The sequence below is a fragment of the Diorhabda carinulata genome, chromosome 1, assembly GCF_026250575.1.
Source record: "Diorhabda carinulata isolate Delta chromosome 1, icDioCari1.1, whole genome shotgun sequence".
Lineage (NCBI taxonomy): Eukaryota > Metazoa > Arthropoda > Insecta > Coleoptera > Chrysomelidae > Diorhabda > Diorhabda carinulata.
In genome coordinates, this window is record NC_079460.1 from 18,070,786 (window position 1) to 18,087,280 (window position 16,495).

The window sequence follows — 16,495 nt, forward strand, 5'->3', positions numbered from 1 at the left end:
TTTTAAGGAAAAATTGTATTATAGAACTACAAGGTTGTCTTAAAAGTTTCCGACCTTAACTTGAAGATGTCAGTACTTATCAATATAAGTTTAAAAATATATTTTCGAATGTGTTGAGTTTTCCCCAGAATTTCAGCCATTTTGGAGATTGTTCTGAAAATTGAAAAAATTGAGTATCGAGCTGTCATTAAATATTTATTTGTGAAAGGTAATAAGCATACATAAATAAAAGAGGAGGTAGACACTGAGTACTTAGACTCTGCACCATTATTTACGACCGTAAAATTTTGGGCAGTTGAATTCAAACATGGACGTATCAGCTTGACTGACGACGAGCATTGGAGACCGCCAAAAAATTGCGCAAACCAGCTATATCATCAAAAAAATTCACCAAATGGTACTAGCAAATCGTCTTACTGACCGAAGAATTATGCATTCGTAAACTATCGGTACCAAAAGTACCGCACTTTGGACCAAAACTGGATTAGGTCTTATTAACACATTTTATGCAAAATGAGTCGGATTTTTGGCGTCTATTCATAACTGTAGATGAAATCACTGTCCTTCTAAAATGAAGTCAAAACAGTGGCACAGGGCGTACCTGCTCCAAAAAAGGCAAGCACGGTTTCAGCGACCGTTTTTTTAGGTATTCAGCGACTGTCTTTAAAAAGGTAAAGAAAATAACATCGTTACTTGATAAGGTGAATGGAGAGATTGCAAAAAACGAAGGTATTCAAAGGAAAGGAGTGCTTCTCCATCAGGACAACGCGCCTTATTACACATCGATGTTCGCAATGACTAAAATTAACGACTTGGTTGACCCCTGTTTCATAACCTCAAAGTTTCACTGTCAAGAGAAATACTTTCATCAGATGAGAACGAAGTAAGCGCTTATTTTGAGAACAAAGACGAAAACTATAATTTGAAAGGGTTGGAAAGGCTAGAGCAGCACTGGAAAGTGAAGTGTATAAACAAGGAGATTAAGTTTAAGTTGAATGTACATATGATTAAGAAAAAAATGTCTTGTGAAAATGTCTGAAAATTTATATCAGTCAATCAGATGACTTTATTTTTAGCGATATATGTCAATCAAACATTCACAATAAATGACTTCTAGCACATTAAGTTTTTATGATAGAAAAATGTTTTTCTTAATATATTTTTTCAACGTACAGTAGTAGTTTTATCTTATTTACTTATAATTTTCTCATACATAGATAATTTCATTCTATAAGTGATTTCCAGACGGTATATTAGGAAATTTAATATTGTTTTTGTCATTTAAGTTGAGTTATGCTGATCCACAAGAAGATTTTGAAGAAAAACGTTCTTATACAACGTATAATCGATATTGTGGTTCTCAGAATCCAGGACATATTACACTTGATTCAGACCATGTTCTAATTAAATTTGTTAGTGACAAGTTGTTGTTGGGATCTGGATTCAGATTGGAATGGGAAATATTTGGTAATTATTTCTCTATGAATCACAAATTATACTTGTAATTTCTTACAATTTTCTTCATTCCATCTAACATTAATTTTGAAGGTTGTGGAGGAGTACTAACCAAAGATTCTGGAATTATAACATCTCCTAATTATCCAAAACCGTATCCAGTTTCTGTCGTCTGCGAATGGAGAATCGAAGTGCGTTTTGGACAAAGTATAGAAATAGAATTTACCGATGTTGATGTTGAAAAGGACACTTCCTGTGATTTTGATTCTATATCAGTAAGTTTTAATATTATTTGCACCAATTGTTTGTTTCGAGAGTTTTAATTATTACGAATTATAGTATAGATATGAATTTCGGTTTATTCGGTTCGAGATCTGACATTAGATTGGTTTAATCTTATTTCCCCTATTATACATCTTAACTTTTTTCAATGTTAACATCAAATTTTGACAATACATATCATCGTTGGTGGTGGCTGCAGCTCAATTCGCGTTTAATGAGTCATAAAGTTGACAACATAACAGTAGCGGCTCTTGGCAAAAAATTTTTGGTACTCTGTAATGTTTCCAAAAAAACTTACGTCTTTGAAGTTTTTTTGTCAAATACAAGAAAAATAGAGTTTACAGAGGTCTGGACTGTACTTTTTATCGTCGTTAGATAACATTCGCAATGTTTTAATTTTCAGAAATGTCATCAACAACAACAAATTTAAGATCGTAACTTAACCATATTGTTGTTACAACCTATCTTATATTGTTCTTGGTTCGAAAATTGCTTAATCACTTTGCCATTGAAATTGTTTATTCCAGATATAAACTTTTTCAATAAACAGTATAGAAGGAGCTATCAAACGATCTTTGGTTAGTGAATTTCTAAGAAAAGTTTTGATTCGATTTAGACTTAAAACACATCTTTCGGCTTTTGTTATTGTCATAGGACTCGTTACTATAATTTCTAATAATTTTAATTCAAATGCACCTCAAAGTTCAATACCATTAATAATGCTTGACAATATATACCTATTCTTCAACACATTTCTATTATGCCTTTGTATATTTAACTAATAAGCAGCCCAATTCTGTAATAACGCATATTACATACAATTTTAAGATAACTTCTAAAAATTTCAAAGATCGGTGACTCCTACTTCCGTTCAAGCTTTTTGCTTATGGTTACAAATACAAATCCAATCATGTTGACCATAAATATCTTGAGTGAAATTTCTCATGTAGCTTTTTCCTCTGCTTACACAGTTATTTGTATAAATGGTAATGGCCTGCCTCTCGTTTTCAATTTCATCTTATCTTCGTATGCATATTTATGAAATCTTCTAATTTATAAATTAAAAACAACTTCTTGTTGCATTATAGTATATTGTTATTCAGTTTAAAACGTCCTAAAGAACTAGGCAGTGTGAAAATTCGCGAAAAAAGGTATCCGGAGCCATTAGGAGTTACGTTAAAGTGAAGGCATCGAACTTCTCTAGTTAAATCAGCCACTTAGCTTAAGACCTCAAGGATTATAACTTAGGTCATCGAAAGAGTGCGTAGATCACGTTTGTGTATCCCATACTTAACCTTACCCCAACACGCGGCACCACAGCCCTGTATGGGTCTTGACATCCACAACAATGGACCTCTATAGCATTCTGTCCACGACTTGGAGCACAATCCAGTGATTCGCATAGTTGGGAGATCATCTTCGACATTGGTCAATTGTCTCATTTTTGACTGCTCATTTTTTCATATATTGACGACTTTTCTTTCGAATCCTCTTAATCTGTCTTTGTCGTTATCTGTCAGAGTCCATGCTTCACCATCGTATGAGATTTCTGTAGATCCGTGTTTTGGCGGTGCGGCATAGATGTTTGTCGATATTTACCGATTTTAGTATCAGATATTTATTTTTTATTAATCGTTTAATATGGGAATTAGAATTTATAGGCCGTCGGTAATTGTTGCAGTTTGTTTTGTCACCCAACTATGTAATAATCATTTTCTAAGTTCTGGATTCCTTGTAGAGCTCTGCAGAGCTTTTGGATTAGACGCCCCTGTGACATAAATACAAGAAAAACTTTCAAGATGTATTGTTGTTACTTACTTAATCTTTATGTCTTTCTATCCTAACGGATGTAAGACGTGGGGTTCAGTTTCGTTTTTCATCAAGTCTTTCTTTCAAATTTTGTTCTATTTTTTTTGGTCTTTTGTTTGTGTTAATACCTCATGTAATTTCTTTCCTTAGTCGCATTGATTTCGTCAAACCATATCTTCCTTGGGCTTCTTCTATATTTATTTCTTACTGTTCTGGCTTCTAGTATTCTTCTTATAATCCTTTCCTCGCCACTCTTTTCACATGTCAGAACCATCTTAGTTGATGTTCTATGTATTGTTCTGCAGTTTTTGTATTCAATATTTGCCTGTTGTTTTGTTTTTGATGTGGTTTAATCGAGTCCTGCAAAATTTTTTGAAGAAATCGTATTTCCGTTGTTTGTGTGTTTTTTGGTCGTTGTCCATTTTTCGAAACCGTATGTATGTGTATAACTACTCTTTTGTAAATTTCTACTCTTTTTTCCTTAGGTATTTTATTGCTCCCAAGAAAAGATGTTTTTATCGCGTTAAATAGTTTCCTCGCTTTTGCTGTTTTTCCTGTTATTTCTTTATTTAATTTTCCACCTCCTGCTATCATTGAGCCGAGGTATTTGAAGTGTTCTATTTCTCTATTTCCTATTTTGATGTCGTGTGTCTTGTTTCTATACTTCTGAACATCGTCTTGGTTTTATGTGCGTTTATCTTTATACTGTATTTTTTTATTGTTTGGTTGTACAATTCAAGATTTTAGTTGAATGTTATTTCGTCCTCTACAAATATGACCACGTTATTAGCGTAGCATATTTCTGTTAGTGTAATTGTCCATTGTCCAGTGCCCTTTTTATAGCTTTCTAATTTGACTTCAATCTCTTTTGTAGCACAATCGAAGATTATTGTGTATAACAGTGGACTTCATATGTCACCTTGTCTTATTCCATTGTTTGTTCCAAATGTTCATGTATTTTCATGTTGCATTTTGACGTAATTTTTGTTGTAGTTATACAGATTTCGAAACCATCTAATTAATTTTTGGTTAATTCCTGTTCTAAGGTTCTTTCTATTTACAGTTGTGAATTCCTCTTTCTTCGTATTGTTTATCCGGTGTTAAGTCTTAGTATGAATATCGCATTTTATGTCTTTCTATTGGATCGGAATACAACCTTAGTTTCTTCTATTGTTTTTAGATTTTCCTTTAATCCTATCATTATGAAAAATATTTTTGCTACGCCATTCATTAAGGTGATGACTAGTTACTATATTCTCGGCTCTCTTCCTTTTCAAATATGGGTGATATAATTCTCAATCTTTGGGACCTGCTCCGGTTTTCATTATGATATTAATTAAATTATGCATATACCTCACAACCCTTTTCCGGTAGTTCTTTTATCATTTAATTTGTCACATTATCGTGTTCTGGTGCCTTGCAGTATTTGACTTCACTTATTGCCGTTTCTATTTCTTCTAATGTGATTTCTCTTTCAAGACTCATTCTATTTTGACCGTTTCAATTTTTTCTTTTATCCTCACTTTCGTCCTGACCATCCAGGAGCTCCTTCAAGTATTCTCGCTACTTTTTCATAACTTGAACTTCCTCTGTGCTCTATGCTTCTTTTGTCTTTTATATTGTTCAGTTATATTTCTCTTTCTTTCTGTTGTTTGATGTCAGTTTCAGTCCGAAGTCTTTTCATTTATTTTTCTTTTCTTCGTTAATCAGTTTTTTGACATTTGATCTTTCTAGCTTGTATTTGTTATAACTTTCCTTGTCTTTCTTATCAAGTTTATTTTGCATGTTTTCTTTTTGTCTTTGACTGCCTTTTTTGTTTTTTCTTTTCACCAGTGTATTCTTTTTATGTTCATGTTTACAATCTTCGTTGTCCCACAACATTTTCTGTACCTTCTAAGACGTCTATAAAATATGTTACGTCTTCAGAAAATGAAAATAAACTGGTGTTGGTGAAGTGCTACTGGAAACAGTGGGCTTAGAATGAATGTCACCAACGGTTCCAATTTAGCTCTATTTGTATTTGGTATTTTCGAATAAAAAAGTTTGTGAAATAGCCTAGGATTATATCAGAGCAATTTTTTCACTTGTTGATGTACTCATACATTTGTTATGTGAATATACGGAAAATTTATGTTAATTTAGGTTTACAATGGTATGGATGACACTTCAAACTTATTAGGTACACTATGTCGGCAGAAGCAAAAATCAGTAATGTCTAGCACAGGAAATTACATGTTCATTAAATTCAAATCCGATTACAGTTATGTTGGAAAAGGATTTTCGGCTACGTACAAAAGTGTACCAACTAGTACGTATTGGTTTTAATTAAATACATAGTTCTCGTTCATCTCATCTCACGTACTAAGATGGTCCCAGAAGTACCTGGCCCAACAAAGGAAACACAAAAATGTTGGAAAAAAATATATCCTCTTTTTAGCTCCATACACTTTTCCCAGCGATGTTAAATCTTCTTTGCCTTCTTAGGAGCCGATTCTTCCTTTTCAGACCATTGTTCTTTTGTTTCGGGTGTGTAATGGTCCCACGTTTCATCTAAGGTTATGAAACAAAAATTCGGCTTTATTTCTGTGAAATATTGGCCAAGCACTCGATGGAAACATCCTGACAATGCTGTTTTTGTTACATTGCAAACGTGGTACCCATCTTGCGCACAGCTTTCTCACGTCTAAATTTTCAGTTAATATGCGATATACCGCACTTTTTGAAATCCCTACTATGTCTGCGAGCTCGCTGACTTCCAGTCGACGATCCTCCAGTACCGCTTTGTGGATTTTTGGAGTCGTTCCTTCTTTGATTGACCACTGCGAAGTTGGTTTATTCAGATTGTACGGCCTCGTTTAAACTCTGCTACTCAATATTTTATCGTTTATATCGAAGGAGCAGCCTCACCCAGAGTAGAATCTAGTTCAGGTTTTATATTGGTTGGGCTAAGCCCTTCCAAATAAAATATTGTATCACATAACACTGACCAATTTTTTCCATGTTTACAAATTCACTATTGATGGTTGCAAAACAAATACTAAACAACGTGGCATCTTCAAACTTGAAACATATAATGTATAGATTGTGTATTCTCTAATACAGTGATATTTTTCAAGCAGGTACTGTCGTCTCTAGGTCAGGCCAGGTACTTCTGGGTCCATCCTCGTATTGGATAAATTCCTCTCATTTATTAAATGTTACTCTTATTCATTAAAACATTAAAACATCTTTTTATTTTATTATTAATATAGATTCTGTACAACCATCCATGACATTTCAATAATCACTTTATATTATGTAATTAAAATCTTAATTGATATAAGACGTAAATTTTTATTTCTTGTTCAAAGTCAGGTACTTTTTAGAAGCATTATTTGATGTAATAAATCAATTACATATTTTATATAACGTAAAATTTTTTTCATCTCTTCAATATATTAAAAATGTTTTAAGATAATTATATAAGTATATAATAAATTATATACATTCATGGGCGTTGCTTGTTCCTCTTACTAATTAAATAATTATATTTCCTTATCATTTATGTGTAAAAATTTTCTTTTAAAACTTCGAAACTAACTAATTTTCATTTTAAGAATGTGGTGGAAGATTTACTGCTTCTGATGGTTACATTTATTCTCCGAATTATCCGAAGAATTATAATAGAAATGAAACATGCGAATACTTCATAGATATAGAAGATGGACATACTATCGAAATACAATTTGATGATGTTGATTTGTATAAATCAGATAATTGCACAAGGAATTATATCAAAGTAAGTGTTACCTCTGTTAAGTTTAATATAATATTCATATTTTCTAAATGTTTTTGTTTGAAAAACCAATTTTATGTTAAAGGTGCATGATGGCCCTTCAGCTGCATATCCAGTACTGATAACTGCTTGCGGGAATGAGACTCCGAATAAAACAATAAAATCCAGTTACAATAACATGTTTATTGAATTTAGAGCTCATACATTCTTGACAACTAAAGGATTTAAAATCCAGTACCACAAAGTGAGTGATTCATAGAAAGGTTATCTACTTTTTACCAAATATTACTTTTTTGATAAGCTAATTCCTTTCATTTTAAACCTTCCTTGTTTGAGAAATATGACGACCATTACTTTTGATCTGTGATCTAATTATTTAATGAAAAGCTGGCCAAAAACAGCTAGAAAAGAGCAAAGAAAAAGAGAATATTGGTGAGCAATGGGAAGAGATTAATAGGAGTATAAGAAATGCAGCACAGAAAATAATAAAAAGAAAGAGAATAAAATGGTTGAATAGTAGTGTGGACATATTTGAAAATGATAAGTACAATAATATGAAACTTTATTAACATATAAAGAAACAAAATAGAAAACAAACTAAAAAAAAGAATGGGTTATTTATTTCAAAAATTTATTTTTTATTTAGACAGTGAGCACGAAGAAAATGTAAAAGTGATAATGTGATAATGATAATACAAATTGAAACATTACAAAACAGGTAATTCGAATAAAATACTGAATTAGCTAATAAAACATGGGGAGATAACCTAAAACATGGAGAATCAGAAACAATCCAACAGATTACACCAATAATGAAGGGAAAAAAGTCCATATATATAGCAATTATAGATGAATTAGTCTGCTTAATAACATATATACAATACTAACAACAATAATGAAAAAGTTAGTGGAACCAGAAGTAGGGGAGTATCAAAAAGGTTATATGCAAACAAAATCAACAGTTGACACCATTCATACTATGAAACAAGTGATCGAAAAAATGCCATTTGAAATAAATGCTGGAGTAAAGCAAGGTTAGGGACGGTGTTGTTTAATATTGCTGTGGATGGAATAATAAGGGCATGTAATATCGGTGGAAGTATCAGTGATAAATCAAAACAAATAATGGCGTATGCTGATTATTAAACTCAAATTGAAAATGAAAGCGAAAATTTAAGGGAGACAAGACGGAGAGGATTAAAAATAAATCAGAAAAAAAAACAGAATAAAAGGAAATAGTTGTAGAAGTAGTAGACTAGAAAAAGATGAAAAATGATAAGAAATGAGTCAAGAAAAAAATAATCAACGCAGGATATAGGACATATAGTGACTCATAAAATCAATTTTTTTTGGACATCCCATGTGTTGTATATATTTTACTTTTTTTTGTATAAAATATTTCTCAAATAATTTGAAAATGGGGTAAGAGGAGTTGGAATACTTGAAACAATCAGTCGAAGAGGTATGTCTAGGTTTGTGCAGTTTTGGCAAATCAGTTATTTTAGAGGGTATCGTATTCTCTTTAAAAATTAAAGAAAAAACTGATTTTAAATCAGAAGAGACCTAAAATCAAAACGATTTAGAAACATATATATTTTTAGCGTCTATTGGGTTAAGGCTATAGGTTATATCGATTACAGCGCTCGATGTGGTCAAATTATCGTCATATCATGCTCTTATTATAAATAAACACTGAAAATTGAATAAAAAATGATTCCTATCAGCCGTAGTATTGTTGAGTGCAAAAATACAGGCAGAAAAAGTGAGTGGGAATTTTACATATTTCCAGTAGCTAAGTGGAAAGTGGATAAAAGAAATAAATGGGAAAATGCAGTGAAAAAAATTCTTTTGGATATTTATTAATTTTTTTATATTTACTTTTTTATCATAACAACTTTTTATTTCTTTTTTAACTTGAAAAACAAAATCGTGGTGCATATCAAATGTTATAGGTTACAATGTGATATAATAATAATAATTTTGATTTTTAAATGAGCCAGGAGCGGAGCAATGGGATCAGTTCTGGTTATTCATAGTAAACAGTACTGAAGAGCTTTATTATTCAATCAATTTTTCCTATTAAGCCTCTTTTCAAGGTTTTAAATAATCCAAGCTTTTTCCACCAATAATTTTGTAAAATTCTGAGTAATTATCAAATTTTGGTTGGATGGGAATAATTGTCTGAAATTAGATCTATTATCTTATATTTAATCTATATGTATACGTGTCTGTTTAGTCATGTGGATCTAGAATAACAACAGGAGGTAATGGTATAATCCAGGTGCATATTGACGAATTTTCTGAACATCTAACAACTTGTTCCTGGACTATAGTTGCATTAGATCCTTGTAAGTATTAATGAACATTTGGATCCGGGGTGACTGATAAAATGAAATTTTAGCTAAACATGTTTCTCTGACGATTTCACAACTACAAGGACAATATTATTGTGACGATGAGGACGCACCGTTAAATGTATATAACGGCGAATCTGTAGAATCCCCATTAATCGGAAAATACTGTGGACCAAAAGTTCCACCTACTATTGTAAGTGATGGATCAGCATTAACAGTGTTTGTTAAGTCTCAAATTACGTTTTTCGCAACATACAGCACATTTGACTCTGGTAAGTGCCTATATAAAAAAAAATTTATATGTTTTGTTTTATCGTTGTCATTTTTCTTATAGAATGTGGTGGTTCTTTGACATCAGCTGAAGGATATTTTGCCAGTCCAGGATATCCCAAACGATATCCGTCGGATATGGAATGTGAATGGGAGATTAAAATAGCAAAAGGTTAGTCACGTTTCTCCAACCAATATTCTCGGTTAATTATTTCGTTTTAAATAATTATACACTTTCAGTTTCAAAGCCGAGCACCTCAATTAACTCGGCTTATACTTTTCTGGTAACTTTGTTATTTCATATGCCATATAGTAGTAGTTATAACTACATTGGTATAGCTTTAGCTACATAATTCTATTAATCTTTGATAATATATGGGGGTTGTCTAAAAATTTTCGGACCGAAATGCAATTCGAGAATTTTAGCCATGGTAATTACCAAAGTGTCAGAAGGTGCATTGTCCCGATGGCAAATACTTTCTTTTTACATAAACGCGATCTCATTTCTCTCTTCCCCTTATCAAGCAATGATGTTATTGTTTTACCTTTTTAAAGATAGTCTACAGTCACATAAAACTGTAGTCATCACTTTTTCGGCCCATGAAACCGTCTTCGTCATTTTCGGAGCAGGTTCGTCCATTGCAACCAACGGTTTAGGCTGCTTTCATTTCAGGAGTGTTTATTTTATTTTCAGAAAAATTTTTTGCACCAGATGATTTTATCTTCACACTTATAGCATTGCAGGACCAGTAAAGCAAAAACAAAGTATCTGAATGGTATGTTGTCGTTACTTGCAAGTTTGACCTTCGTGTCCATGCAAGGTACACATAATATCTGACAATCTAGCCTAACCATATTTGGACAAATTTCCAATGGAAAACTGACCCAAAATGTCGCTTTGCTTCAATACATTTTTAAAACCAATATATTTTGTAACTTCCTTTACTGACCAATTTTTCTAATTTCTCTGGTCATCTTATTTTTCAATTCCTGAATCTTGGTGGATTTTGTTTTATAAACAATATTTTTTACCCCACAATAAATAGTCTGAGGAATTCATATCGGGAACTATTCAATGAAACCTTCTATAGAACACATTATTTAGGTTTTGCTTTCATGACCGGCGAGAAATGGGGGTAAAGGTGGCAGATTGCCTGGGCCACAGACCCAGGTTGATCCCAGGTCACAGGCCCAGGTTGATCCCAGGCCACATTAAGCTTCATATACTTTCATATACTCATAAAAAATTCAAAAAATTTCAAACCATTTTAAAATCAACACAAAAAATTACAGCATGCAACTGTTAATAGTGGCGAAATAAAAAGTTCAGAGGATATATTTCCGGCAGAGACTGTACGAGCTTCCACAAATTAATTAAAGAACATTTCGAATGTTTTACAGATTTTTTTTTTGACTTTTCAACATTTTTAGAACTTTTTGTCATAACTTAGGAACGTTTCGGATATTTTAAGGACTTCGAAAAGCTTTGAAATTTTTGGGACTTCAAAGATCTTAGTACGGGGGATCACCGATGTAAGAGCTGGAAATTTTTTTTAAGGTTCGTAAGCAATCCAAACTATTTGATAGTGGGCACATTTTATCTGTCCTTGATATGCTTGACCCTAGTAATAAGAAAGGACTACAGTGGGTTTTCCCCATATGCACATTTAATTTAAAACTTTTGATGAAAAAGCTTTATGTTTGTTAGTAAACTAAGGTCTCATAGTAATTTGTGACGGTTTAAGAATTGTTTTATTTGGTTTGGTTGTGTTCAAGTTAAAAATGGAAAACGTTAATAAAAGTTTGGAATGATTAGTTATCCCCCATCTTCGTGTTTTTTATAAATTAGTTTCAAATTAATTCAAATATTTTGTACTAAATGATATGTGAATGAAATGAAGATTTGTATTATTATTGCATTTTTTTTAGTCCTGTAAGCCTATTAACCTATTGGTCTATAGATGTTTCAGAAAAGCGCAGCTCACGCCAAGAATTGATTAAATTTTAAACGACTTTGGCAAAATTAGACATTAGGCCAGTTCAAGAACAAGGTTATCTTCAATTCCCGATTTTGTCCATTTTGTCACGAGGGGGGTCTCGGGACCAAACTCTGCCCAGAGCCAACAAAAGTCTCTCGGTGGCCCTGTTTGCTTCACGTCACTTACATAGGGAGATGGTTCTCCATTTTGTTGAAGCTAAACATTGTTTTTTGGGATGCACAAAACTATTTTTTTCCAAGAAAAAGTGAATTAATTATTTTTTCACCTATTATTCCACCCCAGTAGTCAATCTTAATCTATTTAATCATTCACTTTGAATCTATGACTATTAGGCATCGGGAGCATTAGTCAGAATTTTAAAAATAAAAAAATACAGGGCGTTTCTTATGAAATTACAAACAACGGAAGATCTAACAACAAAGTGAATATAACCGAAATAACGGTTATATCAACGAATAAAAATTCATAAAAATGACTCAATAAAACTTTCAGTTTTTTGTATTTATTTCGGAATGTTTATTGCAGGAAATCATGTTAGTCTCAACTTCATAGAATTCAATCTGTTACAATCTGATAATTGTAACACAGATTATCTTGAAATTAGAAGCTTCAATGTTACTGGGCCGCTTCTCGGGGTATTTTGTGGAACTAATAAACCATCAAATATCACACATATTGGAAGTATATGGCTGTTATTCAAAAGCAGTAAGATTACTAAAGGGGATACTTCAATTACCGCTAAAGGATTTTATGCAGAGTATACGTTAAGTAAGAATCATTTTTCTCTGATTGCATGCCTTTACTTTTCTATTCGCATCATTATCCACTTATCTCACTAAAATTTTTCGAACCATATTTTATTTCGTAAAATTATTGTTGGAAATCATGTAAAGTTTTAAATCTAGTGACATTGGTAACATAAATCATGATGATATTGTTCCAATAAATGAATATCTATTTTAGATGAAGAAAATGAGCTAACTGGCACCAAGGGAGAAATAGAGTCACCGTTATATCCTCTATCTATTCTAGAATTTAAAACATTTACGTGGAAGATAACAGTAACTCCAAAGAAAAGAGTATTATTATCATTTAAGGAATTCTACTTAGATGCTAGGGATAGTATTGATGATGATTGCTATTTTGCCACATTTGAAGTGAGTAAACTAATTTACTAATCTTATAACTCTGTGCATTACCTCGATAGCGTTGCCATATCTTTTCTTAGTAACCTTCTTCGAAGTACTTGCTAGTGAGTTCATATCCCAATGTGGATTCTATCATTGAGATCATCGTATCCAAACTGCGTTGAGTTTATTCGTCTCAGAAGTATCAATAACCCAAGGAGCAAATATGGGAACCTGTTTTTTGGTACAGATGCTGTTAATACGAGGTATATCTATAAAGTAATTTCTGTTTCGTTGTACAAATACATCTCGCAGTAAACATGTGCATTGATTGTTTAGCCTTGTAGTAAAAATCAATCAGCAAAAAGCCTTTTTTGTCCGAAAAAAGGGTGCTCATGAGTTTTCAAGATTTGCTTAAACTTTCGTTGAGGATGGATTTTGTCTCCAATCCATTGACTGCAGTTAAGTTTCTGGGGTGTCGTAAAATAACCAACTTTCATCTCCCGTGACTATCCGAGAAAGAAAATGTTCACCACCTTTATTTGTAGCGTGTCGAAAACTGAAGTGCACTGCCCATCCGTTGTTTTTATGTGGTTTAGTAAGAACTGTGGGTACCCAACGTGAGTAAAGTTTTCGAACAATTTCATGAATTAGTGATCGTCAGGTTTGCAGAAATTCCATATTAATGGCACTAATTGTAAACTTACGGTTTTGCTTAAGCTTCACTTTAATTACGTGAACCAGTTGATCAGCAATCAAAGATCCTCATCGTTTCAATCTTGCATTTGACTACGTCATTCTTTGTACTGTCTGATCCATTTTCTAATCATGAATCACTCATAGCATTTTGTCCGTAAACCTCGTAGATCATAAAAAACACTACAAAGAACACGTTAGCTGCACCAATCTGAAAATTGCTTACATTTCTTCTGCTTGAGTATCTGCCGCGCGTGCTCGAATCTACGATAGCGCTACTGCAGAAATAGAAACGGAATTTACATTGTGGATATACCTCGTATGAAGCTTTTATTCAAACTGAATTCTGTATTTCAGATGATTGGTTTTATTCACATTGCTTGATAAATAAATCATCAAATGTCTTTATTGTAGTATAATTTACACTTTCTAAGTAAATATGACACTTTATTGTAATTTCTATTTTTTTTTAATAAAATTGTTTTCAGAAAATAAAAAGTTTATTTCCAGGTCTTCGATGGTGTAGACGACACTGCAAATTCTCTAGGAAAATACTGTGGATTAACGATTCCAGATCCAATAAAGTCAACTTCCAATATCATGTTCATTAAGGTCGACTATAGTAGCCCAAGACTTGGTTCTAAATTCAAAGTGGAATGGCAAGAAGTGGGAGGTTCGATGCCAACTATACCAAAAATTTCATACAGTAATATAAATGTTTATTTTTGAAATACTTATTTATTTATTTCTGATATCTTCTTCAGAAACGGAATGTAATAATACAGATGAGGTTATCGTTTTGACGGGAGTTACTAATTACGTGTTCACCTCTCCTGGTTATCCACATGGCTATGAACATAATCTGAAATGCAGTTGGACTTTCTCTACAATATCGATGAACCATTTAATCATACAATTTATAGATATAGATTTGGCTCATAATAGAAATCGATATATTTATCTACGACAATGTGATATGTTCAGTGATAACATTAACATTTATGAAAAACATATTTATGATAACGATTGGCAAAAAATACGAAGAGTATGTGTTTTAGATGATGCTAAACAGAACATACATACCACCAATTTTATGAAACTGGAATTTGTCACCTCCCGGTATATGAATGGAACAGGATTCAAAGCCAAAATCTATGAAGGTAGTATTTTATTAAATAACAAAATTTTCCCTTATTTTTATTTATGCATTAATTTACACAATTAATTAAAACTAATTACGTACTTAGTTAGGTTAATCCCTTTAGTTTGTTCTTGAGACAATCATAAATCAAAAGAACTACGTAGTTCTTGGCCCCGCAGAAGTAAATAAAGCGAGTTCGCACAAATTTTGATGCACGCGTCTCAACAAGCTGTACACGAAGTTTTAACTTGTTGTACCGATCCATTTTATTATTGTAAAGCTCAAACGAGCACTCAATCAAGTTGCTTTAAAAAATGTCTGAAATTGAGTTTTGCGCTGCTTTGAAAATGTTCGACTAAACAAAGATTAACCCCAAAACAAATTAAAAACAGAATGGAGGATGTCTCGGTGACTTGTGACCAACATTTTCATGAAGTGGCATCGGAAAAGAGAGCCAGTGCCTAAAAAGGGAAGGTCACGAAAAAAGTGTAACTTCACGGAGATTGTACACTTACCATATAGACCTGAACTGGTCTCGTCTGACTATTTTTTGTCCCCAAAGCCAAAAGTCTATTTAAGGGGTAAAAGTTGTGCATAATATTTTTGTAGCGACATAGAAGCTTTAGTCAGACGTTCTTAGAAGTATGTGGAAATAAATGGAGAATATATTGGAAAATCATCACAGTTTTTTAATTTATGACCTTTCGTCCTATGTTAGGCTAAGAACTCATGGATCGCGTTACGCATCTATCATATTTCAGTATCAAAATGGATCGTGTTGAGCGGTGATATAGATGAGTCAAAGATGTAGAGTAAGAAGTGGAAACATGGAGGTTCACAACGGCCGAATAAATTCTATATGCAACTTTTAGACGGAAGGTTGTGCTAACAGTATTTTGGGATACTAAATGAGTTTCATTAGATTTCACTTTCAAAAGGAAGCCTTAACTAGAGCTAATTTAGTTCCAGAATTTCGTGAGGTTATAGAAATAAAACGACGAGGATAGCTGGGCATAAGGATATTGCACCCAGTCACATTGTAATAGCCGGAATATCTTAGGCAGACTTATAATTATAATACGTTATATTCTTTAGATTTGGCCAGCAGTGATTACCGGTTTTTTATTCTGGATTATGAATCAATCTTTAGTTCTGAATATTGTATTAGAAAATAGGAAATCAAATTTTGAAATAAAAAATGCGCTGCGACAGCATTCCAAACAGTCACTAAAAGAAAATCACGTATGAAGAATAATTATCGAGGATCCAGTATTGGGAGAAGCATATTTGTTGCCGGTACTACTAATCCAGCGTGAAGGAAAATATGTAAAAATTTGAAACAAAATAAATTTAAAAATCGATAAATTAATTAAACAAAGCCAAGCGTGGTGCCGAAATTCCAAGAGATTGTCGTAGAAAACTGACTATAGACAATAATAGACAATCAATTAGAGGAATAAGGACATATATTTACATTGAGACAAATAGTAGAGGAAAAACAGGAAACAAATTAAAAAGTATATTTCGGTTCTATAGAGTTTCAAAAAACATTTGACAGCGTCCGAAGTAATCAAATATGGAGAATT

At 32.5% G+C, this 16,495-nt stretch overlaps 1 protein-coding gene across 1 annotated transcript in view; it reads left to right on the top strand.

Annotated features, from left to right (window-relative positions):
• The window catches only part of LOC130895398 (cubilin), a 69,632-nt gene that overhangs the window by 24,097 nt on the left and 29,040 nt on the right, over positions 1-16,495 (top strand). Inside the window, exons 25-36 of the mRNA XM_057802650.1 lie at positions 1,287-1,467; positions 1,549-1,730; positions 5,689-5,854; positions 7,143-7,324; positions 7,407-7,565; positions 9,558-9,669; positions 9,723-9,947; positions 10,010-10,117; positions 12,471-12,713; positions 12,909-13,102; positions 14,279-14,474; positions 14,533-14,928. Coding sequence (XP_057658633.1) covers positions 1,287-1,467; positions 1,549-1,730; positions 5,689-5,854; positions 7,143-7,324; positions 7,407-7,565; positions 9,558-9,669; positions 9,723-9,947; positions 10,010-10,117; positions 12,471-12,713; positions 12,909-13,102; positions 14,279-14,474; positions 14,533-14,928 — 2,344 coding nt within the window. The remainder of the gene's footprint in view (positions 1-1,286; positions 1,468-1,548; positions 1,731-5,688; positions 5,855-7,142; positions 7,325-7,406; positions 7,566-9,557; positions 9,670-9,722; positions 9,948-10,009; positions 10,118-12,470; positions 12,714-12,908; positions 13,103-14,278; positions 14,475-14,532; positions 14,929-16,495) is intronic.